The 24,247-nt window shown below is 48.1% G+C and overlaps 1 protein-coding gene across 2 annotated transcripts in view; it reads right to left on the reverse strand.

The window, feature by feature from the left end:
- Positions 1 to 4,065: 4,065 nt before the first annotated feature.
- Positions 4,066 to 24,247, reverse strand: part of LOC119433594 (MIF4G domain-containing protein B) — a 49,455-nt gene continuing 29,273 nt past the window's right edge. For both annotated transcript variants that reach the window (XM_049659265.1, XM_049659264.1), the window contains exons 5-6: positions 5,455 to 5,763; positions 4,066 to 4,452 (exon numbers count right to left, since the gene is read on the reverse strand). In XM_049659265.1, coding sequence (XP_049515222.1) covers positions 4,168 to 4,452; positions 5,455 to 5,763 — 594 coding nt within the window. In that variant the 3' untranslated portion in view covers positions 4,066 to 4,167. The remainder of the gene's footprint in view (positions 4,453 to 5,454; positions 5,764 to 24,247) is intronic.

The following is a 24,247-nucleotide window of genomic DNA, read 5'->3' on the forward strand; positions in this document are numbered from 1 at the left end:
TTTATCACAGAAAATGAAAGCAACGCGGGAATAAAACAATGTATAACAAAATATTACTGCTGCATTTGTGCACTGTTTGCTCCCTGACACTCCTTGACAATCCACGCAGAGCAACAACGAGAGGTGATGAGTGGACCTCGCTTCGTTTATATTTCATTGACAAAGGCTCATCATACATTTGAGGTACGGCTGGGCAGTTCGTTCATTATTGTAGAAACGCACGATACAATTTATATGTGACATACAGATTGCGTAACAACATGGTATGAAGTTATTGGTGCAAAACTGGCTAGAACTCGCGTGAAGCAACGACCAAAAAAAAAAAAAAAAAAAAAGAAAAAACAGCACGAGTCATTCAATCTTTGAAGGTAGATGACGAGTGAAGCTGTTCAGCACGCAACACAGAGGCCTCCCCATTACTACGACAGAAGAGAAGTGAAATTCAAAATGGAGAACGGCAACTTGTCTTTCTGTTTTTTTTTTTTTCATATACATTCGTGTGGACTTACACGAAGGAACAGAAAACTTGTAAAACAAAGAGCGTAGTTATACGGTTTTTTGGTATGCATACTTACTTTTGCTGGCTTCAGTGTCTTGAAACGAACGCTTGGACACAGGAGAAAAAGAAAATACGGGGGATGCTTAGAACATTCTAAGAATGTGAAGGCGAAAGCCAAGGGCGCGATCTTGTACGCGTTCCAAAATGGACCGCCGCACACGATTGGTCAATTTGAACCGTGACGATCAAATTGACCAATCGTGTGCGGCTCGATGGAACGGACCGCTTCCGTTCCATTTTGGAACGCGTAGAAGATCGCGCCCCTAGTATTACCCATAGCGATGTGCAATGAAGCTCTGAGCCCACGCGACGACGTATACAAGGCGCGCAACGCCCTGCGAGCGTTCTGCCGCCGTTTCCGGAACGTTCTACGGGCGCCGCCGCTAACATTTCCAGCAAGAGACGATTAGAGTAGTGGTGGAAAAAAAAAAAAGCAGGGAAAAGATTCATACGACCTTATCTCTTAATATCATAGGCAGTTGTACAAGGTAAAATTTAGAAAAAAAGAAAAAGATTAATGAGAGGTATACAAAAATGCTAAACATGTATAATATACCTGATTAAATCAAGCAGGCTAGGTGACTATTTGTCGCCGCCCCGTTTCAAAGGGGATGCAAATAAATCACAATCATCATCAACCTGAAGTCCGGCGTGAACGAGTGCAGACCGGTGACGTTCTTCCTCGGACTCATGGTCCTTCGACGCATTCTACGCTTTTGCACAGACCCGCTTTCGCTCTCTGCGTTCACGTTTCTGTATTCACGTTGCTGCTGTCGACGCCTCTCCTCTTTGTTAGCTTTTTATTGCGATAGCAATTATATGGACAGTCTAGGCGAATTTCTGCCGTCGCCGTGAGGTTATGTATAAAGTCCCCGGGTGATAAAATTGTCGCCGCGCGCCGTGCGCTATATGTGCGAGTGAAAGCATGCGGCAGTGAGCCGGCAATCGCGGCTAGCGCACACAAGGGTCGGAAGCGGGAAGGAAACGCGCAGTCCTTCAGTCACGCACAACGCTCCGGAGCAAGGGTAGGGAGGTGGAGGAGCCGCGCTTTGCTCGGCCGTGCGCTCCCGCCGAGCCGGAAGTCTCTGGGAGGAGGGTGCGGGGTCGCGCATTACTGCGGCCGCGCGGCCCCGCCGGGATGGAGGGCTCCGAAGGGGGGGGGGGGGGGGCGTAGGCATGTTTTGCGCTGCGAGTTTCCGCCCGAGCGGCTGTATCTGGAAAGGCATCTGCGGCGGGGGGCAGAGTCCGCCCTCCCTGCCTGTGTTTTTGCGGCTAAGATCGCGTTGATGCGGGCGCCGGCCCGAAGCTCAATTCGCTCGCTGCAGCTGCTGCACTGACTCACTCCAGCTGAATCAGTCGCTGTCAAAGTCGCTGCCAAAACGACAGCCACTTTCCGCAGTCATCGAGGGAGATGCGTTCATGTTTGCTTGTGCGCGCGTGACACCATGCTTGTTAATTTAGTTCGTGTACCCATGTTTACTAGTTTACGCGGTCAATAAAACTACTATCCGCACTTAGTACAGCTGTCCACTAATTTGCTAGCGCAATCGATGCTTCGCCTTTCGGGCGAAACTGCGAATTTTTTTCTTCTTAAGCGTGAACGCGCTACGCCGCACCCCTCATGTAACGGTAAAGGCTCATTCGCACTAGGCCGACACGACGCCGATTTTGGTCTGCCGACTGTTGCCGACAGCAGTTTACAGGAACACATTGGAAAATGCTGTCGCCAACAGTTGGTAGACCAGAATCGATGTCGTGTTGGCCTAGTGTGAATGAGCCTTAAGAGGCAACCGATGATGCCCCGAGGGGGACTAAGGTAATCAGGCGCGAAGGCGCTCGCGCGGACATCGCCGTGCTTGACAGCAGGGACGTCCCGTCGTTCGCTCGACGCCGCCGACTGTACGAGTAAGGTACGGCCGGCGCCAGGAGATCCAAGGTGTTCATGAAAAACAAATAACTACGGCAACTTCGCGACACCACCCCTATGGAAAATAGCTAAGCTTGTGAGCGAGCTAGCTAGCTTTACTTGTACGTGGCTGCTACCATTGGTACTCGCGAAAAACTACTTTTGAAGAATGATGGTGGCCATATTTTTCGCGACAGGTCCATTACCCTGTCAGCGAAGGGCCATGCAGAAATCTGAGGGAGGGGTCAGGACATCCCGCGTGGATCCGCGCCTGAGTGAGCCCATTAGAGGTGCATCACTGCATGCTTTGCACTTCCCCAGGTTTCACGTTAGTGGAGCTCAGTAGCGCACCCAGGATTTCTGCCAGGGGGGGGGGGGGGGGGGTTGACAGTTTGCCAATACCATCTAACCAGCACTAATTTCGATTTCTTCACGGGAAATTGTCAAAAAAATGAGCTTTTTGCGAGTGTGCAGACGATTGCGCGTCTTACATCTTAGTTGCAATACTCAAATGCGTAAGGAAAGAAAAGGGGTTAAACAAAAGGGGGGGTTAAGCCGGCCTCAGGGGGGGGGGGGGTTACAACCCCCCAATCCCCCCCCCCCCCCCCGTCGGTGCGCCACTGGTGGAGCTGCATTGAAACTTACGCATAAAATTTAATTCACCGCTCAAACCGAGCCTACGACTTAACTTGGGCCAACTGTAATAACTAATAAAAACTTAAACAGTAAGAAAGGCGTCCATAATGGCCATATTGCTGAGGGAGGTAAACAAAAAAATGATGGTTTCACAGCATGCAGCTCAGCACTCGTTTTCAAAAGAAAAACCACAAAATAAGCATCAAACGCACATGATGGATGATAAGGCGCGTGTGAACAATGGGAACACCCTCCGACGCGTTCCGGTAAAGATGAGGTTTGCAGCTGCTTCGAAAGGGGTGAACGTCATTCAAAACCCTCGTGTGAAGTGCAAACCGTATAATATATGCTAATGACGTCTACAAATAATGCAAAGCATGTTCCTTCTCCCGCGTGTGTTTCCAGGTAAAGATTACGGTTGCGTAAGCTACTCCGAGTGGAAAAGTACCCAACAGCATAGAAATCACGTAGTGACGTCACCACGGTCTAGCAACTCATTCAGTTCATTCCAGGCTACCATGGGTAGACCACCTAAAGTAAAGACGCCAGAAGAACAGCGTGAATATAATGTTGTGAAGTAATAAAGGGTGTGGTTAAGTACATTTCTCTTCTCTCTTGTTTCACTCTTTGTAGAGCCACGTGTGTTAATGCAAGTGACGTCACAATGGTTAATCGTTGTGGGTGTCGTTTACAGCTTCGCTGTAGAACCACCTTCACAGCGTGGATTGACGCCAAAGGTTTTTTTGCAGATTCTCCAGTAGAGTCTTCCTTTCATCTTGGAATTGGACTTTGGAGAATTGGCACCTAATGCACGGTGCGCGAATGTTATTGTATTCCGTCCCCGTAGAAATGCCGCCGCGTTCGGGAATCGAACCAGCAATCTCGTGCTCAGCAACCCAACGCCATAGCCACTCGGGTATCGTCAAACTGAAGATGGTACAAAAACAGCAGTTGGCAGTGCCAATAAATATTTATTTTATTCATAACGAATGAAAAACGTATCCGTTGATTGCGATGGGAAACGTTAGGCCTTTAGGCCTTCGTCTCCGCTTCGCCGTATACAATCTCATTGGGCGGTCCGGCAGGGCAGGGGTAAGGGCGATAGGTCGTCGTCACACTCGGCTCCGAAAACTCCGCTGTGTGCAGCATAGTAGAGTTGCTGCTGGGCTGAGAATTTCCACCCCGAAGCGCGCAGCTCAATAAGTTCGAGCAGCGTCAGGCGAGTCTCGGCGGAGGCATCGGGCGTCAAGAACTCGTCCCGCAGGCACGCCACCAGCGCCGCCATGCGGGCGGGCGCGGCTCGCTCGGCAGTCTTGCCCGCGGTCTTCAACGCACTGCGGAGGCACTCGATCTGCGGACGAGACAGTTTTCATTGACGTCATCGTGGCCGCCATCTTAGGGTACACTTGTACGTAAGCTGAGTAAACGAGAAACGTGAGAGCACGATAGCATGAAAGGCGCGTTTTGCGCCGAGCGACAAATCGTACAGCAGTGATAATCCGGTGAAAACGTTCGCTGTAAAAAAGGGACGAATGATGTACTCTGGATGATAAGCTGCAGTGACGTCAGTGTGGTCGCCATGTTTGAGTGCCAGCGCTACGAGAAGCTGCGTCCTTGACGTCACGTAATAACTATATCGATACTCGAGTATTCACTGCACTGAACGTTCGCGACACGCGTGCAACGTGAATAGATCTTTAGCTTTGGTGTTGCGCGTAGAGCGTTACGTTTATAACACTGGTAATGCGACGATAACGAACGCCGGCAGAAAAAAAAAAGCAAAATATTGACGCGCGGCATTATCGTGCGTGTGGGCACACGTTGCCATTATGCAATACCAAGGAAAGTGCCATAAACGAATATTCGCTGCAAAACAACAGCCCCGGCCGATTTGGGCATGTAGTTTTATGCTAACGTTACTAGAGGGAACTTCAACGCTGCGAATGTTCAACTGGCACGACCCTGTCTCGGATCTTCGTGTTCGTGGCTTCAGACGCTCTTCTGGCTTTATTTAATTACTACGCTTAATCTACCGTGATTGGCCCAAACTTTGAATTATACTTTTTATAAAGGCAGAAGGCAATAAAGACTCCGTGGGCGTGCATAATAACTGCGAATTGTTGCATTTGTAACACAACATTTTGTTGCAAACGATCAACTTGCAAAGTCGCAAAGCCGTTTGAAGCCAGATGGACGAAGTTTAGGAAAATCCATGTGTAACTATAATTCCCTTGTTGGATGAACAGCGATGCTTGCAAGCTTCCATATACCCTATAGTGCCCAGAGCTCTCATTTGTAATTTTCGCAGGAAACTATATGGATAATGGGGAACAGGTGTTAGAAGGATATCGACCTGGGTGTGCCATTCCAGGTCTGGCGAGTGTATAATGAACTTGCAGGACTCGCATAGAAGCGCCGCCAGGCAGAAGATGTGTCCGGAGTGGCACGTCCCGACCGCCGAACGCTTTCCTTTTCCGGGGATAGCGGTCAGAAGCCCGGCCAGGAAGCTCACAAAGGCCGCCCACCGGTGACTATCCTTTTGCTCCTGCGGTGGCTCCCCCAGCGCCGTGGTGGTGAAATTTGGCAATAGGAGGTCGCGTTGCTTGAGCCAGTTGCGGCAAGTGCACAGAAGGCGGTCGATGAACAAACCTGCTCGCTCCTTCTGTGATTTCAATGGAAGAAACAAAATCGGACCACATGGCCAACTTAGAAGAGGGAAAGATTCGTGTATATAATATTCGGGCGGAAACAACGCGGGAAAAGTTGATTGGGGACAGGAGAAGCCACGTGACATACCAAACAATAGCACGTCCTTTATTGTAACACTCTAAAAAAAGTTTACACTATTAAAGGCTTATCTTGTCCCCAAATTATCATGATCTTGTGTGCGTTTTTTTTTCTTCAACACTCGGTGCTCGCTACTTTCCTGTCGATTATGCTGTATCACGCCAATAACGTTCATGCGCCGTTCGTTACCTGGAAGTACCAAATGCGCCACGTTAAAGGCGCAAACTTTTCTGGGGGTAATCAAAATCTGGGGTCCCAGGTGGGTAACATTCTACAGTAGCGGTAAGTTAGGAGTGCAGGAGAGGCTCTTCCTACAATCTAAAAATGTTTGCATACGTGAGGGTGCTGATTTCTCCCATGGCGAACACTCTTACCATTAGGGCTATAATTTGTTTTCTAACTACAGCACTTGCGATTAGAGAAGCCGTTGTCGAACACTAATAATTCTGAGCACATGGTGGACACCGAAATGTCTTAAACCAGATTGTCACATTTATTGGTATTAACTAGGGGGGGGGGGGGGATATTCGAATACGAATCGAATACTACACACTAACTATTCGTATTATTGTTCAGAAAGAAACTATTCGGCATTTTCGATTATCAGAAGCTCACCAAATATTTCGAAAAAAAAAACGAAACGTAAAAGTCAGGTCACTGTTCACCGATTGGTAAACAAAGTTGCAAATTATTAGAATGGTTAGTGCAGGCTGTGTTTACAGTTTCGCGGCGGGAGCCCATACATGTCAACCTGTTTGGTTATAGGCTGCCATGACTTGGCAGTCTACAGTCATGTAGAAGTTTCACCTTTTACGCCACATCATTTGACGTTTTTCTTGCAACGGATCAGTTTACATGTGCCGACGGCACGCAATTTCCTCACCTCTTTCTTGCCCCTCAGTTTCATCTTTTTTGGTAACCATTTACTTAGCGTTTTCTGGAAAGATAGTCATACATCAGCGATTCTTTCTTGAAGAGATTGATTGCAACCTGGCTCTAAAGTTGCTCACATGCTATTCTTGAAGTTTTTTTTTTTAAATGACAATTATTGATCCTTTGTTGAAAACTTATCCTTTGTCCCGGATAGTTAGCAGTCTTTTTACACTAGCCAGTACAGGCGTGGTACAAAATTATACCTCCTTAGTGTTTGGCCCGCCCAAAAGTTTGGCTCTCGGTACCTGGAATTCCAGCGAAAGCAGAATTCTCGGCGCCAGCTCTCAAGCAGCTATCTATACTCAAGCTGCACGAGGCATACAAGGATCATCTTCACATTTGCACTGATGGCTCGACAACGGTAGACGGATCTGCAGGAGCTGTGATCCGCCCCGAAAAAGCCATGACCATTCAGTTTAAAACCACTCACCGGGCAACGTCGACTGCTGCGGAGCTTGCTGCACTTCGCAGCCACACTTCAAATAATTCATGAAGATCTATCACGAAGATGGAGCATATTTAACGACCCGAAGGCAGACCTGCATTGTCTGCTATCCGCTCTATGTCGTCGACCACAAGGCCAACTTGTGCAGGAAATAAGGCAGCTATATAACCACCTAGCAGAAAAAGGACATGATATCACTTTTCAGTGGCGCCAAGGTCACTGCGGCATCATGGGAAACGAACATGCCAATGAAGCTGCTAGGAGGGCTCACGAAGGTGAAGGAACCCATCCCGCTATCAAGAACCGACGCAGCAACAAAGCTTCGCATACTAGCGCGTGATGCCACACGATCCATGTGGAACACGCCAGGTTTCCGGCATACTTGACTGCACCGCCTGGACTCACCGCCTGGACCCATTCGATCCATCTGGACTTTCCCGAATCGAGACAACTGTTAGCTGCCGACTGTAGCTTGGAGTATCCTTTAGGAATGCTTTTGCTTGCCGCATCGAAATGGCTGACAGTGCTGCCTGTGATAGTTGCGGAAGTGAGGAAACAAGTCATTGTCCCCATTACAGCCCCCAGAGACAGTCGCTCGTGACGGAGTTGGCACGCCTCGACGACTGGCCGCTTTCTGGGCAGACGATCTTAGAGTGCCGGCTGACGCGGTCTTCACACCAGAATGCGACGAAGGCGCTACTGAAGTTCCTTCGGTCAAGCGACCGGTTTGAACGGCTGTGACACTGCTGAGTTCCTGTATGTATGCATTGTAACGGAATGAGAGACACCGAGACAGCACCCGTTCCTGGGCCAGCTGTTCTATCATCTGCCCACCTCCTCTTCCTCTACTTCGCTCTTCGCCCAAGAAGCTGCCGAGACACGGTGCCTTTCTTCCACATCACACTCGGCCACGCTGCGGACCTGGCAAACAAAAAAGAAACGACAGTTCAGTCCAATCGGCGTAATCTTTTCTTGAGGCGTGACACATGCACGGCGAAGTTATTTCTTTTCCGCCGGTCAAGTCCAAAGCTTGGATCCGAGGTGCTAACGCGCCATGTATTATCTCCTACGCGCTCGGTGATGGTGAAGGGCCCCTCAAATTTTGCGAGTAGCTTCTTGCCCGGACAGTTGCCACCTCTTTGCACCCACACCTCGTCTCCGATGTTGTACGCATGGGCAGGTCGACGGCGGCGGTCATAATAGCGCTTCTGTTTTTCTTGCGCTTGTGTGGCTTTTTCCTTCGCCGCAGCTCTGATCTTCTGGCAGGCGACTGTGCGACTGTCAGAGCGTGTGACGCTAACGGGAGCATCTAGCCTGAGGACCGCGTTTAGCTGGGGCAGCTTCCCATATACGATTTCATACGGCGTCACACCAGTGGAGGTCTGCAGCGCTGTATTGACCGCATAGACAGCTGCCGGAAGGTGGACGTCCCAATCGGCCTCTCCTTCTGTCCTACTTTCGTATATGGAGCGAGCCTTGCCTGAATGCTCTGGTTTCTTCGCTTAGTGAGGCCGTTTGCCTGGGGATGAAACGCGGATCAGTGGCGTAGCCAGAAATTTTGTTCGGGGGTTGTTTGTTCCCGGCTGCGCAATGTTGTCGCTCGATTTGATATCCATTTCTTTGGCAAGCCATATGTCTCCATTCAAACCTGTGTTGCAGAAAATTGACTAAATGAGTGGATGCCAGGGATGGTACGGCAGTCACTTCCACGTATTTGGACAGATAGTCCACAGCTACAATGATGTAGTGGTTTCCAGCAGTGGAGGTGGGTAGCGGCCCTATGTAGTCGATGCCAGCCGTATGAAAGATGTCTTCGGGTATCTCAACAGGTGTTAGCAGTCCAGGCTGGCACCACGGCAGTCGCTTAAACTGTTGACATGCTTCGCAGCTAGCAACGTAGGAGCGCACATTGCTTTGCATCGTCGGCCACCAGAAGCGTTCTTGTAGCTTGCGGAGCATGACTCGTTGACCAATGTGCCCTCCTTCGGGGGTGTCATGAATGGCTCGCAGTATCTCTGTGCGGAAACATTTCGGAACCGCCAGGAGGTAACGTTCTTCCGAGCGGTCCTTTTGCCACCAACGACGGTACAATGCACCATTGCGTATTGCAAACATCGCCTAGTTGTGCCTGCAAAGGTGACAATGACCGACTCTGTGGGGACTGATTATAAGGAACACGTGAACATCGGTATACTGATACGGCACCCTGCCCGGGAGAACATCTCCAGGACCTCGGAAGCACACAGACTCGCGTCGACTCCACGAACTAGCCCCTTAACGCAAGCTAGATGAGGAGGAATAAAAGGCCTCACCGGGTGATTCGCGAACATTTGACACTGAAGAAGGTCGGAGACACAGGTCTGGTCCGGCGAACAGCATAGAATGCCCCCTCTACCAAACTGTCGAACATCGGTTATGCTTTGGAAGTGCGGGGTTGCTTTCCGCAGCTCTTCTTGAGTCGCCTTTGGATTTTTCACGCGGATGAATCCCCCATTGGTCGGCACTAGGGCCACTGGAACGCTGTGAATACCACTGCGCAAGAAAACCTCTATGGGAATGTCATTATTGGGAAGTGAAGCCGTCCAGAGGAAAGACCTCTGGCCGGGAGAAGAAAGACACATTAGGAACTCGCAATCAGATTAAATACACAATAGGAGGAAAGTACTGAACAAAGCTAAAGAAAAATAAACCACCCGATACTTGACCAATTGGTACTTGACCTGGGCCAGCTGTTCTATTATCTGCCCACCTCCTCTTTCTCCACTTCGCTCTGTATATATATATATATATATATATATATATATATATATGCATGCGTGTGTGCGTGTGCGCGCGCGTGTGTGTGTGTGTTTGAATCTACCTCTCTTTCTACGTGTGTGCATTTTTCTTTATCTTTCTGTTTCGATCCCCTTATCCCCTTAGCCCTTCCCCAGTGTAGGGTGCAGGGGAAGGGTGCAGGGGAAGGATCCAGCGAAGTGCAGGGTAGGAAACTGGAATCTTCCGGTTAACCTCCCTGCCTTTCGCACGTCATTCTCTCTATACCGACGTAACCATTTCTGTTGCAAATGTATGCGGTTGCGTTTGACTATTGATTCGATACTTAATTCGTATCCGATTCATATTCGAATAATTTGATATTCGCCCACCTCTACTACTGACGTTTATTCTGCGCAGTTTTCGCCTTGTCTGTCGCTGCACATATATCATGTTTACTTGCCACAAATAGACGACAAAAATAGAGAGGAATTTATCAAGAGGCGATCTTGCCCCTAAAGAGTAAAGGTGTTAGCCACGAGGCAAGCCGAGCACCCCTTATTCACCCATAAGGGTGTTAACGCGTTCGGTGTGTGAGAAAGTTTAATCGCGGGGTCAGGCGCATCAAATTAAATTCTAAGGTTTTACGTGCCAAAACTATGGTACGATTATGAGGCGCGCCAAAGCGGGGGACTCCGGATTAATTTTGACCACCTAGGGTTCTTTAACGAGCACCCAATGCACAGTGCACGTGCATTTTTGCATTTCGCCCCTATCGAAACGCGAAGCCTCGCGATTGAAGGACTATCGTTCCATTAAAGGTGCCCCCAGCACTACGAAGGGGTACCCCGGTACAGCAGCAGTGAACACGCCGAGGTCATGCACAACGCACAGAACCGCCAAATCGCAACGCGTGGGCACGAAGAAGGTAGCGCACCGAACAAACGGAGGAATGAAATAAATTTTAATGTGCCCTTACCTATTCTGTTCCCCCCCCTATCCTCCTCCTCCAACGCCGCCACCCGCACCGAGTGTGCATGTGGCGGGGCGACGAGCTAGACTAGAGCACTGCACGGGCTCGGGCTTACCCGAAAGCCCGGGCCGGGCCGGGTAGAGCAGTTTTTTCACGGGCTCGGGCCGGGCTCGGGCACGGCGTGTGCTTTTTGACCCGGGCCCGGGCCGGGCTCGGGCTTTTCTGGTGGTGTGCATGTAACGTGCAGCGAGTTATTCTCGGGCGTCTCAACTCTGAAAAACATGTATTTTTCGGTCTCGGGCCGGGTTCGGGCCAGTTTCGAGCCCAGCTCGGGCCGGGCTCGGTCTAAGGTAAAGGGGTGGCGGGCCGGGCCGGGCGGGTAACGTAGATTTCCGGGCCCGGGCCGGGCCCGGGTCTCGCCATAAATGTTTTGATCGGGCTCGGGCGGGCCGCCCAACGTAAAAACGGGCCCGGGCCGGGCTCGGGCTGAAAAAATCGGCCCGTGCAGTGCTCTAAGCTAGACCCGGTTGAACAAAGCTTTCTACCTTTCCCACACATTCATAGAACTTAACGCGATTAAGACCTCGAAACAACGACCTCTACACCTCGCTGTATTTAACAATTTTTTTTTGTGTGTGTGTGTGTGGGGGGGGGGGGGGGGTGTTAGTGATATCGGTAAATTATGGAAAAAATTACGGTATACGCCGAGTTTCAGTTCAGGTGACGAACGCCAGTTACCTGTTAAAGCAGTTTATCGTCTACAAGTGAGACAAGTGCGTACACCGACAAAACTTGCACCTTTTTTTCTGTACTTTTAAACGAGTCTGTTAGGTGTTTCCAATTGAACAAAGTTTCCCAATTACCGAAATAATTTTCGGATCTCATCGAGTTTATCGCAACGAAGTTTAATTGTACTACGAAAGGTTTCATTCATTCATTCGTTCACTGATACTGGGATCTTTTTCACGGCCATAGTAGGGTGGGCATACAATAAACAAGTAAAGATCCGTTGGAAGCAGCAAACATAATTCCAGAAGAAATCATAAATCAAAACATAAATAAATCATAAGTTAAGATCGAGGTACAGAAACGCAAAAATATGACACAAATGCAACACAGGGATATAATGTAGTACAAACGATGTTACGAAACTAAAGATAGGTTTCAAACATTTGTAGTGACATTTGTGATACCGCATCATTACTAAGATTATTCAATCTGTAATCGTTCTGGGGAAATAGGAATACTTATAGGAGTTAATTCTTGCGTTTAATGGTATCACTGTAAAATCATGTCGTTGTCTTGTGCTATGTCCAGAGGAGCGCGATATAATGTTGGATGTGTTAAAATTGTTTTGACCCTTGAGTAATTGAAAAAAGAATTTTAAACAACAGATGCGGTTTCTACGAGAGACTGGAAGCAAACCAATTTGATTAAGTAGATGAGTCATAGATGAACGGCAATATGAGTTAATTAAACCGTACAGCTTTCTTTTGAACTCTAATTTAGCAGTGTTCGTTTTAGTGAAATGATCCGAGATTATGACGGCATATTGTAACATGGGGCGAATAATGGTGTTATATGTGAGAAAACACACTGGGGGGCGTCAGCTTCATAGCACGTCGAAGGAAAAACATTGCGGAGGGCGTTAACTGTGACGTTGTTCACGTGTTCTGTCCAGGAGAGGTTTTTACTGATCCGAAGCCCTAGGTACTCGTAGCTGTTAACTTAAGCAAGATATTTAATATTAGCAGTATAGTTAAATAGGAGAGGCTTCCATTGCTCTGTTATACGCGCATGCACACATTTTCATCGCAATTAACACGCATTTGCCATTTGTCACATCAAGATATTACTTTTGCAAAATCGTTATTTAACCGCGCTTGACCTTCAGTAGTATTATTCTTCTCATGCAACCCACTATCGCCTACGTACAATCTGACAAAATCCGAGATATTGGAGACAATGTCATTGATAGATGTGATGTTCTGGCAAAGAGGAAGAAAACTGAAGAGTCAAGAGGGACACGAGGGGGAAGAAGAGAAGGAAGCGATTAAGATGGATCCTTGTAAATAAATGAGTTTATTTTAACTCGTACTTTATATTTGGCGCAGCCGACGCAAGGGAACTCGGACGCAAGGTAAGTGCTACCTAAAGGTTACGACGTAGGGAACCAAGAACGCGGTTAGCTTCAATAATAACCCGCGTTATGTAAAGGGACCATGCTTCGGCTGACTACTTCTTGACTTCTTTCTTGTTCTGCTGTGATTGCATTGCTAATGGTTCATGAGATTTTTGTGGCATTGGTTAAATGCATTGATAAGCCCAGTTATCATGAGTTGACCAAGTTGTCTACTCTGGCACATATCACGTAGCGTTTGCCCAATTGCACATAAACAAATGTCCAGGTTGTCTATTCTGACACATACACCTAGTGGACACGCTCAATTGTATGTGATTAGTGACCCAAGTTGTCTATTCGTGCACATAGTGGAACTTGCACTGTAGTCCATGTTGTTGCGATGAGGCGGAGAGAGCGACCGCTGGCAGCTGCATTGGCAAAGTCTGTTGAGGAGGCTGAAAGCTCCGATGAAAAAAAAAAAAAAAAAAAGCCCGACCCAACCTCTTCCCTCAAACAGAAACTTAACAACACACAATAACAACACACTATATCAACGGATCAACACTATATACAATATGTACAGCCCTGCAGTGGAGGTCTGTAGGGTGTGTCCAAGAGGGTTTTCGCGTACATCCTCCATTTGTACGCAGCCTTCGGGGCCGGGCTGTTAACCCGTCCCACTACAGCACAGTCGCGCAACCCCCAAGCCACTGAGCTACCCCGAAGGGTGTGAGTGTAGAGTTTCAGCTACCTTATATGCTTTGCTGAAGAGGTGATGGCAGATGCGGGAAGTAAGACACAGTAATGTGATCGATATGATTTACGATGGCGAGCTCGACGAAATAAAGAAAATACATTCGCGGATACCATTCGTATCTAGCAATATGTGCTAAGCGATACTGCCGGTGACGTTTATGAAGCTGGTATATCATGTCTTATGAAAACGCAACATCAAGGAGCGAAGTCCTTACAGGACATGACGAAATCAAGCAGAATCAAGAAGTCCGCCGAAACATGATCCCTTTACATAACGCGGGTTATTATAATGAAGCTAAGCGCGTTCTTGGTTCCCGGGCTTCGCTTTTCATCCCTCCTGAGATGATAGGGTACGACGTTTCCCACAGTTGCTATTTCAGCTTTTCCCTCCGGTCTCAAATAGTAGTAGCGATTTTAGAATTCCTTGACGTTTGATGGTCTTTATTACTGTGTAGGGACCAGAAAATCTTGATTTTGGTCCATCTAAACTTTTTCGAACTAAAATTTCACCTTCAAGCTCTATTAGAGGCATCTTGGAGCGATGTCGCGTATCGTAGTGCCTATTCATGGTTGATCTGTAGCGTATGAGCTCCTCTTCCATCTTGCGCTTTTTCCTGTAGCTCTACTTTTCCAGCGATTCCAAGGTCGTAGTCCGCCGGTAGTCAAGTGGTTTCGCCTGATGCAGGAAAGTTAGGCGTGCATCCTAATCCCATGGTATGAGAATGGTTATGGTGTCTGACTGCAGCCTCCAAGGCACACTTCCTTCCATCCACCACGGAAATCAGGGTATAATACGATGAATGTTTTCAAGTCTCGAATGAGCCTCTCAGCTAAGCCGCTTCCTTCAGAATGGTAGGGTGCGGCAAATCTAAGGGTAATTCCTCTTTCATGGGCCCATTCCTGGAGTTTCTTACTGCGGAAAGCTGGCCCGTTGTCGGACACCACCACCTTGGTGTTCTTGAACATATTTCGCTCCAGTAACGTCAAAAGAGAATTGGCATCTTCTTTTCCTGGCTTTGCTCTTTGCATCTATGGCAACAAGGAATGCTCTAGTCTTACTGACTCCCTCGCCCCGCTTATTGATTTCGGCGAAATCTATATGAATTACTTCAAATGGTACTTGGAAATGATTAGCGATGACCATTTGATTCCCTCTTGGACGATACTTGGCCTTGATAATCTGACACTGGTGACAGGTTTGCATGTAGTTCTTGATATCTTTCATATTTTTTCCATGTTAATCGACATTTTATCTTCCAATAAGTTTTCCAGAATCCATCGTGCCCTCCTGACTCTGGACTGTCATGATACAGATTCAAAACGTTTGGCACCAAGCTTCCTGGCACACAGAATAATAATAAAAAGAGAAACTTTATTGGAATGGAAAAGATATTAAGGAGGGGTGGTCGGAGCCTCTCAGTCCAGGGCCCTACTGGCCTCTGCCGCATGCCTGACCTGGCTACTTAAGGACTTTTGTCTTGCCAGGTCGGAGCGGGCGAGCTGTGCCTCCCACTGCTCCATTGTGTTACTGGTATTTGGCCTATGAGGGTGCTTAGCGCACGCCCAGATTATATGTATTAGGGTAGGTATGCCACCGCACCTAGGACAGTTGGTCCTATAACGAGTGGGATACATGGCGTTTAGCAATTTTAAATGGGGGTATACCCCGGTCTGTATTTTACCCCAATCGGTGGCCTCTTCCCCGCTAAGTTGTGGGTGAGGCGGCGGGTATGTTCTGCGGACTCCGCGCTGATGAGCAAGGATGTCTTTGGTATTTAAATTGATGGAATTTTTTGAGGAATAGTGCGTGTTGTTGGGGTTAGAAGAGGACGCCATCTCTTGGTTAGTAGACGCTCGAGCTAAGGCGTTAGCCTTTTCGTTCCCCTGTACCCCCGCGTGGCCCGGGCACCAGAGTAGGCGATGGCGGTGGTTGAATGATTTGGCATTTATCGCGAGGCTAGCCGCAGTCACGTGCCCCCTAAGAAACAAGCGACATGTCTCCTGGGAGTCCGTGACAACGACCGAGTCCCTTTGCGAACGCTCCGCGTGAGCGAGTGCGATCGCCACTGCTAATATTTCGGCCGAGGTGGGGGATCCCGCCGTGGCTGATGCGGTTATTTGCTGCTGGCAGATTACACAGAACTTGCCATTATCGCAAATGAAGTGTTAGGTGCCTTCCCACAAGCTGTAAACGTTTCAATGGGCAGACGCGTTCACTTTTGTGATGTGGAGCTGGGAAAGAGCATCTGCGTCAGGGAGCTCATCACCGGGTCGATGGCTTAGTGTTGTATTTCAATGATCCAACGCGTCACACTGCTGTTAGGCTGGATTAATCCCAATAGGTAGGTTAACGCTCGGTTGTCAGTGAAAAGCCGAAAGTGGCGACCCTCTATGTAGCTTCTGAAATATCGGAGTGCCATCACAACAGCCAGAGCCTCTTTTTCTGTGGTCGTGTAATGTTCTTGAGATTTTGAGAACGTGGAAGAATAATATGCAATCGCTTTGAGTTGCCATCCTTGCTGCTCCTTAGTGTCTCGTTCATATAGGACGACCCCTGTACCGTGTTGCGAAGCGTCGGTGCACAGTTCGAAAGGCTTGTTAAAGTCAGGTAGCACAAGTACAGGAACTGACGATATAGCTTCGACCAGGTACTGGTACTCCTTCTCGCACTCTTCACTCCACCCAAGCGGCACATCCTTTTGCGTCAGCTTAGTGAGGCACCGTGTCTTTGCAGCGTAATCCTTAATGAACGCACGGAAATGACCGGCGAGTCCAAGGTGAAGCGTGCTCAAGCAGTTGAAGAAGAAGGACAGAATTTGTAGTAAAAAGGCGAGGTGGTGGAGGCGAATAAAAAGAAGTTAGTAATGGCAACGTGAAGAGCACTTTGTCTTTTTATTATGTGCGGGCTTATTACATAATTTGGGGCAGTCGACGACAAGAACCAATATGTGGGTGACTTTCTTTGTGGAGAACTGCAGCAACTCTGTGGTATTCAAGAAATATAAAGTCCAGGACGAAGCCGCCACTGACCTTCCCGAACAAGTCACTACAGGTGCGCTTCTGAATCTCGTTCTGGATGAAGCCTCAGTGTCTTCAGAGGAACTTTTGGAGCAACATTAAGTGAAAGTAAATATTCCGCTGTATCTGTTCAACAAGCTGGTGTTGACACCGATAGAAAGAACTGTCATGCTGCGGCAAGCTTCATCTGACGAGCTATACCGACAGTTCTTCAAGCCATATCAACTCAACAACAGCAAATTTCGCAGGTAAGCTCTATTATTGAGACTCTGGCTTCTGCTTTAACCAAGCTGGTAAACCATTCATCACAAAGAGTACATCTTGAAACGTTCGACGGCTCATCCAACAGTCCAGAAGGGTGGATAACTTTCTATGAGCAAGCTGCGAAGAACAATGGATGGCTCTCTGATGAAGACCTAGTGATCAACACGCGACCATTCCTTAGCGGGATAGCAATGAAGTGGCACGAGTGGCGACTTTCGCAACGAGAGCCTGAATCTTGGTTTAAATAGAAGCTTCTGACTTTCTGCAAGAATCCGGTTGACCGGTGGCATAAGGCACTATTCGACAGTTTCAAGTCCAGCACGTCACTCGAGTATTTTCTGGAGAAACAGCGACTTCTTCGCCTCGCTGAACCTGGACTGTCACTGTCATCGCTTCTTGCGCTTATCATCCACTGCTTACCTAGAGATTTGCAACGACAGTCCTGAAAACCCGAAACGCTCGAAGCGCTCTAGGAACTGCTAAAAGTATTTCCGTATTGCTGGACTGAGCGAAACTACAAGACTAGAGAAGACTTTTCATGGACGCCAAGTGTTGGACGGTGTCAGGTCTAACTTTGGCGCGAGCATCGCAAGACCTATAACTGCCGTACACAAACCCACAGAGTTAAAAGACGAAGAGCAAGAAGAAGCAGAGGGAATTCTAAAGATGTGTCTACAGCAAATGAGACAGTCCCACTTGTGTCATCAAGCTTATTGCATACAGAACTCGAAGTGGACGGTGAGACAATGCGAGCTCTTGTAGACAGTGGAGCTTCGGTGTCAATTATAAAAAGAAGCAGAGCCAAAGCAGAGAACAGGGAAAACAATAGTTGTGCGAGGCTACGGCGGGCGTGAGAAGGAACACTGCGAATGGATGCGCCTAAAGCTTAAGTACCAGTCCCTAACTGCATATCATAATGAGCCAACAAACAATAACACCAAGGACAACATAGGGGAAATTACTTGTACTTAATAATTGAATTAAAGAAATGATAAATTAATGAAAATGAAAATGGATGAAAAAAAAGTTGGCCGCATATCTGCTTGCTTCGCTGCAAATGACATCGAAAGACGATAGTCTTCTGCCACCCCTGATAAGTAACACCCTCTCTTGTCCACCCTCCCTCCCCTCACGCTCTTCCCCTCCCCTCTCACTCCTCCCATGATGGATGCAATGGAGATTTTGCTGAATTCAATTCAAATTTACCGCGTTCGCCCTGCTCTCGCGCCATCTGTTGGGACCTTTTATTACCGTTGACTTAAAGCCGGCTGCAGAGCCGCGGCTTCAGTCGGCTTCTTTTAACGCGTAGCGTTTCCTACACCATTTCTAACGCATTCGACGCCATTTCTAACGCATTGATTTTTCATTTACTAACGCAAAAACCAGTACAATATGTATTCCTGATTAAATGAACGCTACGGATTACGGTTATGTGCCTCAAAACTCTGTACTGCTAAATTAGCCATCCTATACTCCGTTTCATACATCAGCCAGGTGCAACGCTGTAAAAGCTGCGCAAGAAGTACGGCCATTAAAATGTATTACTCCGCGCGTTCCGTCTATGCAGCGGTCTATGCTTCGCTGCGCGCCAGCGGCGTTTGCTCGCGCGAGCTTGCACGTGAGGCTGCAGCGACGGGCTGCAAATAAAACGCGCATAGCATGGCATTTTCAGCGCAGCTTAAGAAACTAGGGTCTTTAGAGTTACGTATCTATGTATTTTCTATTAAAGGAACACACCTCCTAATACTTTCCTAGTGATGTTGCGCCTCAGAGATGCGTAACATTTACTTTGTGATCGATTACGTTCACAAGTATGAACAGCCGTACCAGTTTAAGTAGTGTGGGCGGTAAGCAAGTGGTCCAATTTTGGCCGGGTGGCTGAATCGGGTGACAGACAGACAGACAGACAGACAGACAGACAGACAGACCAAATTTTCAGCGTTTAAGTTCCCCAAGAAAGACTATCGTCTTTAAAAAAATCACAGCATATCCACGGGGTGAATGATGATGAGTGGGCGAAGCTCCGGAGGGAATCATCGGATCTCCCGCTTAAGGGGACGCTAGCACAAACGCGTAGAAACGTGCAGTACTCTCTAGTAAGGGGGAGCGGCCACAGCGTCTTACGCAGCCATTTACACATGCCGGAACGCGCAGCGCGTTTGCCGACGCCATCACATGGCTGCTGAGAGAGTATACCCCCCGTATTCATAAACGCTCCTCGACTTGAACTTGACTTGCCACCGCCTTGGGCAGCGCGTTCGAAACGCGTTGAAGGTATGGCGCTGAGCCGTGCTCCGACTTCGCAGTCAGCCTATTTGGGTATTAATATTGTGAATTCGTGGAACGGACACGGTCTTCGAAGACAACTCTAGGGAACCATCATCCTCAAGGGCTGCAGAAGATAGCGCCAACCTTTCCCTTTCCCTCAAGAACCACTTATCTATCTATCCTCGACTTGAACTTGACTTGCCACCGCCTCGGGCAGCGCGTTCGAAACGCGTTGAAGGTACGGCGGAAAGGCCACAACGTCTTACACCAGCTTCTTACACGGGCCGTAACGCGCTAGCACAAACGCGTTAGAAACGCGCTAGAAACGCGGCCTTTCGTTAATGTTGGGTATTTATTGCCATCGTGGTGCGTGTGTCTATGTGCGCTTCGTGGCGTAGTGGGCTAACGCCACGCGCTCGGAAGCGAGGGGTCCCTGGTTCGATTCCGCGCTACTGACACAACTTCGGAATTTTTTTTCTCATTTTTCTCAGACTGGTTACACACTACTACTACTACGACGGGGACGGAACGGGTGCCGCTATAAGGAGCTTCGCTCCTAAAAACAACTGTCCGCAGGTGGGGAACGAACCCACGTCTTCGCATCACGCGTGCGATGCTCTCACCATTGATCTACCGCGGAACCGTTTTCCCATCCACTTTCTGGGGTATTTATGTTTTACAACTAGAACTAACCCTGGGAGTGTTAGCCAGCGCCACCACTCACAAACATCACATGAGGAGATACCTACCAAATCCAACTTCCACTTCCGTCCGGTATTGCAAGAGTCTAGTTTTTCCATCATAGTTTCGAACATTACCTATTCTTCTATCATACATCTTGCTCAGCTTGGACAAGTTCCCGATTTACCAGGCTTACGGATGCTCCAGTATCTACCAGAGAGCGCACACTTTTTCCATTTAACATCATTTTAACATACAAAAGGTTTGATTTCAAAAGGTATACATTTTCCATGTTTTCACATTGATCAGACTTGGTATTCAAATATTCGACCGTTTCGTCATGTGCGTCAGTAGTCAGTGATGAAGTATGACGCCTTTTGCGGGGACCACCCATCAGACAATCACAAGACACATACTTAAGGCAAGCAAGTAAGTCATCCGTGGAGATTGGACAGTGCACACGGACATCTCTTTGCGATTCGTAAGTCGTGCCTTGAATTATCAACGGCAGGATTGCAGAGTCCGGAAGACTAGGGTCGGCAATGTAAAGTAATCGTCGCTGTTCGAAAAAATAATACAGAAGTGTCCCTTCTTTGTGTCTGAACGCTATTGCCTCGTCCCATCTGTCAATCGGTTTTCGCTCGAAAGCGGAAAGAACGTTCTTTCTATGTGTGCCATGGATCACAGCATTTGCTTGCGATTCGCATGTCATACCATTTTCTGGCATTGCCTGATAAAAAACGGCGCATGTTACACACTTTGTCGTCCGATGACGTCCACTGGTTTTGCGTGCATGCGTATTCATAAAACCTGAGCCACAGGTTTGCTGCATTGGACGCCCCATCGAAACTATCAGGCCTAATGTCTTCTCTATGTGTTTTCTGGGCTTTTAGATAGTCGCAAACTGCTTCGATAATCCGTTGCTGCTGCTTGTACTGCGTGGTCTGCTGTTGCAATAGCGCTTGCAGCAAGGCGTTATTCGTGCGCTCAGTCTCCTTCTTGGAATCTATATCTGAATGTCCCGGAAACATAGTCTCGAATTCGGACAAAGAGACATCGATGCGTACCGCACCTTTCTCGACGAGGGCCTCTTCGCTCAGTTGACTCTTCTCAGTGATGATGCGAAGGCAGTGCCGATGAAGTCTATTCCTGAAGAAGCACTGGGTCTTCGCCATCGAATTCGTATTCACGGTCGCTTGCCCGTCTGCTCTTCTTACTAACGTTACTTCAAGCCACATGGTCGGCTGCGCCAAATATAAAGTACGATTTAAAATACACTCATTTATTTACAAGAATCCACCTCGATCGCTTCCTTTTCTTCCCCCTCGTGTCCCTCTTGACTCTTCAGTTTTCTTCTTTGCCGGAACATCGCAAGAAAAAAAAAAAAAAAAAAAGAAGCGGCCCAAGAACGGATCTCTGGGGAACGCCAGAATCCACAGAAACTGCAGCGGAAGAAAAAGTATTTAATACCACACTGGCTCCGCCCACGATCTGAGGGAGCATTCGGCTCCCCCTGGCCAGTTTCTCAGGACCAATAAAAGTTCTTGTCACTGTCACCACACAATGGCGACGGTTTTTGAGGTAAGCTGAAAACCATGCGAGTAGTTTGTCATTTTTTTATTACATTACTTAGTTTATGAAAAAGTTTATTATGCGAAACTTCGTCGAATGATTTTTTTAAAATGCATAACTATAGCGCCATGTCGCCGTTGTCCTGTTTTCCTTCGTTTATGGCCGCTACAAAATCATGTATGGCAAATTTGGACTAGCTGAGTATCAGTAGAATACCGTCGTCTAAAACCATGATGTACATTGGTTTGAAAGTTGTTGTGCTCAAGAACGTCGGCTATATATGTTTATGAATAATATGTTCTAAAATTTTTTTCATGCTGTTGAGGGTAATGTTGAGGACGGTAATTTTGAACAGATGTTCTGTCTCCAGTTTTATGAATTGGCTTGATTCTGGCTGTTCTCCAGTCATCCGGTAGTGAGCCATCACCTAATGACCTGCTGAACAGGATTCATAAGTATTTGGAACACCACTCTGTCTAACGTTTCAGGAAAGCATTGGGAATATCATATGGCCCCGGGAGATTTTTTTAATATCAATTTTCAGCAATAGATTAAGAACACCTGCCTCGGAAATCATATCAGGAATTGAAGGTAAATTCGTGGTATAGTTAGGAAGGGAGCCGTCGTTCTGCGTAAATACCGATTTGAAATAATAATTAAAAAGCCGTGCACATCAAAGCATCATCCCGCTCACTCCTGCCGTCTACTGTAAATGTATCATTTGATCGCTGTTTTGGCGTTATTATGGATATGAGTATCACTCGCACACTTACGGACAGAAGCTTTCCCAGCAGGGCGAGGTGTTCCTCGACGAGAGGGTGCCCAGAGAAAGGTTAACATCCGGACATCCGGACGAGGCAATTCTTCGACGCATGTATACATGCTTTTAACGCGATAGTGTTTAGGGCCCCCTGTCACAGAAAACCCGGCGTCGGCATTGGCGCCCGCAGCCGAGAAAATCATCCCCAACCACGTTTAGGTATGCCACACCATTCTATCATTAATGTTGCTCATACCTTGTCTCGCATTCTTGGTAAAGCTATTCCTCGGAATTTTGAGAATGGCAATCCACAAACGAATGTCATGAAAGAAAACACCCACAGCGCATGCCTTTTAGGTTAAATCTTCTCAGACTGAAATATTAAAAGTGCGAAACAAAAGGGAAACCTGAAAATGATGTATTTTCTTTGGCACGGTTGTGCACTATCTCCGGGATCGGCCCACGCAAGAGGCCGCGTTTTCACCAGAAAGCTCGCCTACGTGCACGGCGTTCGCCGCCAGTGTTTGCCAGTAAAAATTACGGTTGCGTAAGCTGCAGTCGTGAGTAGCAGTCAGGGATCTTTGAATGCTATCGCGTACCACTCTTAAAAGCGAAGCTTAAGCGTCCCCCCATTTTTTTTTACAGAGAAGCTGTTAAGGGCTCACTCTTCGATGGTCGCGTCCGGCAATAGAAAAAAAAAAAAACTCATTGGCCGTATGCTGTATGTGCGAGTGAAAGTGCGCGAGGGCGAGGGACGCGCGCTTTCAAGGGGAGCGAACGCACGGCGGAGAGCAAACGCGACTTCTTCCGTCGCGCGAGAGGCCGTGGGGGGACGGGACGGAGGGAGGGGAGGCGACGTTCAGCTGCGGCACCAAATGCGTATCTTGCGACCGGGCGCAAGGGGAACTGGCGACTCAATCACAGTCTGAGAAGATTTAACATAAAAGGCATGCGCTGCCGGTGTTTTGTTTCATGACATTCGTTTATGAGCTGTCATTCTCAAAATTCTGAGGAGCTGTTTAAACTAGGACATGTAGCAGCACCAGCAACGCCCAGAACTGTTGTTCTGCGCTTTGGCGGCGGCGGCGGCGTTTTGCCTGCGTTCGCACCGAATGCGCGCGGCGTTGGTGACGTGTTTATGAAGAACGTGCCAACCTTTGCCGTACACCCTATGGCGGTGTACCGCAGCGACCATAAGGTCATGGTCCCTGTGGTCACTAAATAAATGAAAACCACCGGATCATACATATTTTTCATTCTTTAGTAGTTCAAATAACCAATTACACCATCACATCTTAATAGCCATAATTGGAAATACACAATTCCCATCATAGTACAGCTTCGCTGGTCTTCCATCTCCACCTGAGTGGAAATGGCTGACAGTTGTTTCTTTAAAGGGCTCTTTCTGCTACATTCTGAAGCTGTCCAAGCATTGTTTACATGAGCTTGACGACCGGATTCCCGAAAGGCCGACCCTACCCGCATCTGTCGGAACCATGCAAATGTAGTTACTCATCATAGATTTCCTGACAGAGAAGGCTTCACCATCACCAGTGGCGTACAGGCAGGATTTTTTTTCCTTTCTGGGGGGGCTCGTACTTGACCGGTGCTTGTCCTTTCCTGGATACGCCCGGGACAGTCACCGTTCCGAAGCAGCGAAATGGCTCTCAACTCCCGCCTGACCCTCCCGACGTGGATGCCACACTGTGAGGCCTCACTTCCGTTCCTCTCAGGTGTAGAGTGCAAGGTATTCGAGTACAAGCGGAGTACTCGCTCTATATACACCACGTTTTACAGAGAAATGGACAAGTTT

This window comes from Dermacentor silvarum, chromosome 11 (assembly GCF_013339745.2).
Source record: "Dermacentor silvarum isolate Dsil-2018 chromosome 11, BIME_Dsil_1.4, whole genome shotgun sequence".
Lineage (NCBI taxonomy): Eukaryota > Metazoa > Arthropoda > Arachnida > Ixodida > Ixodidae > Dermacentor > Dermacentor silvarum.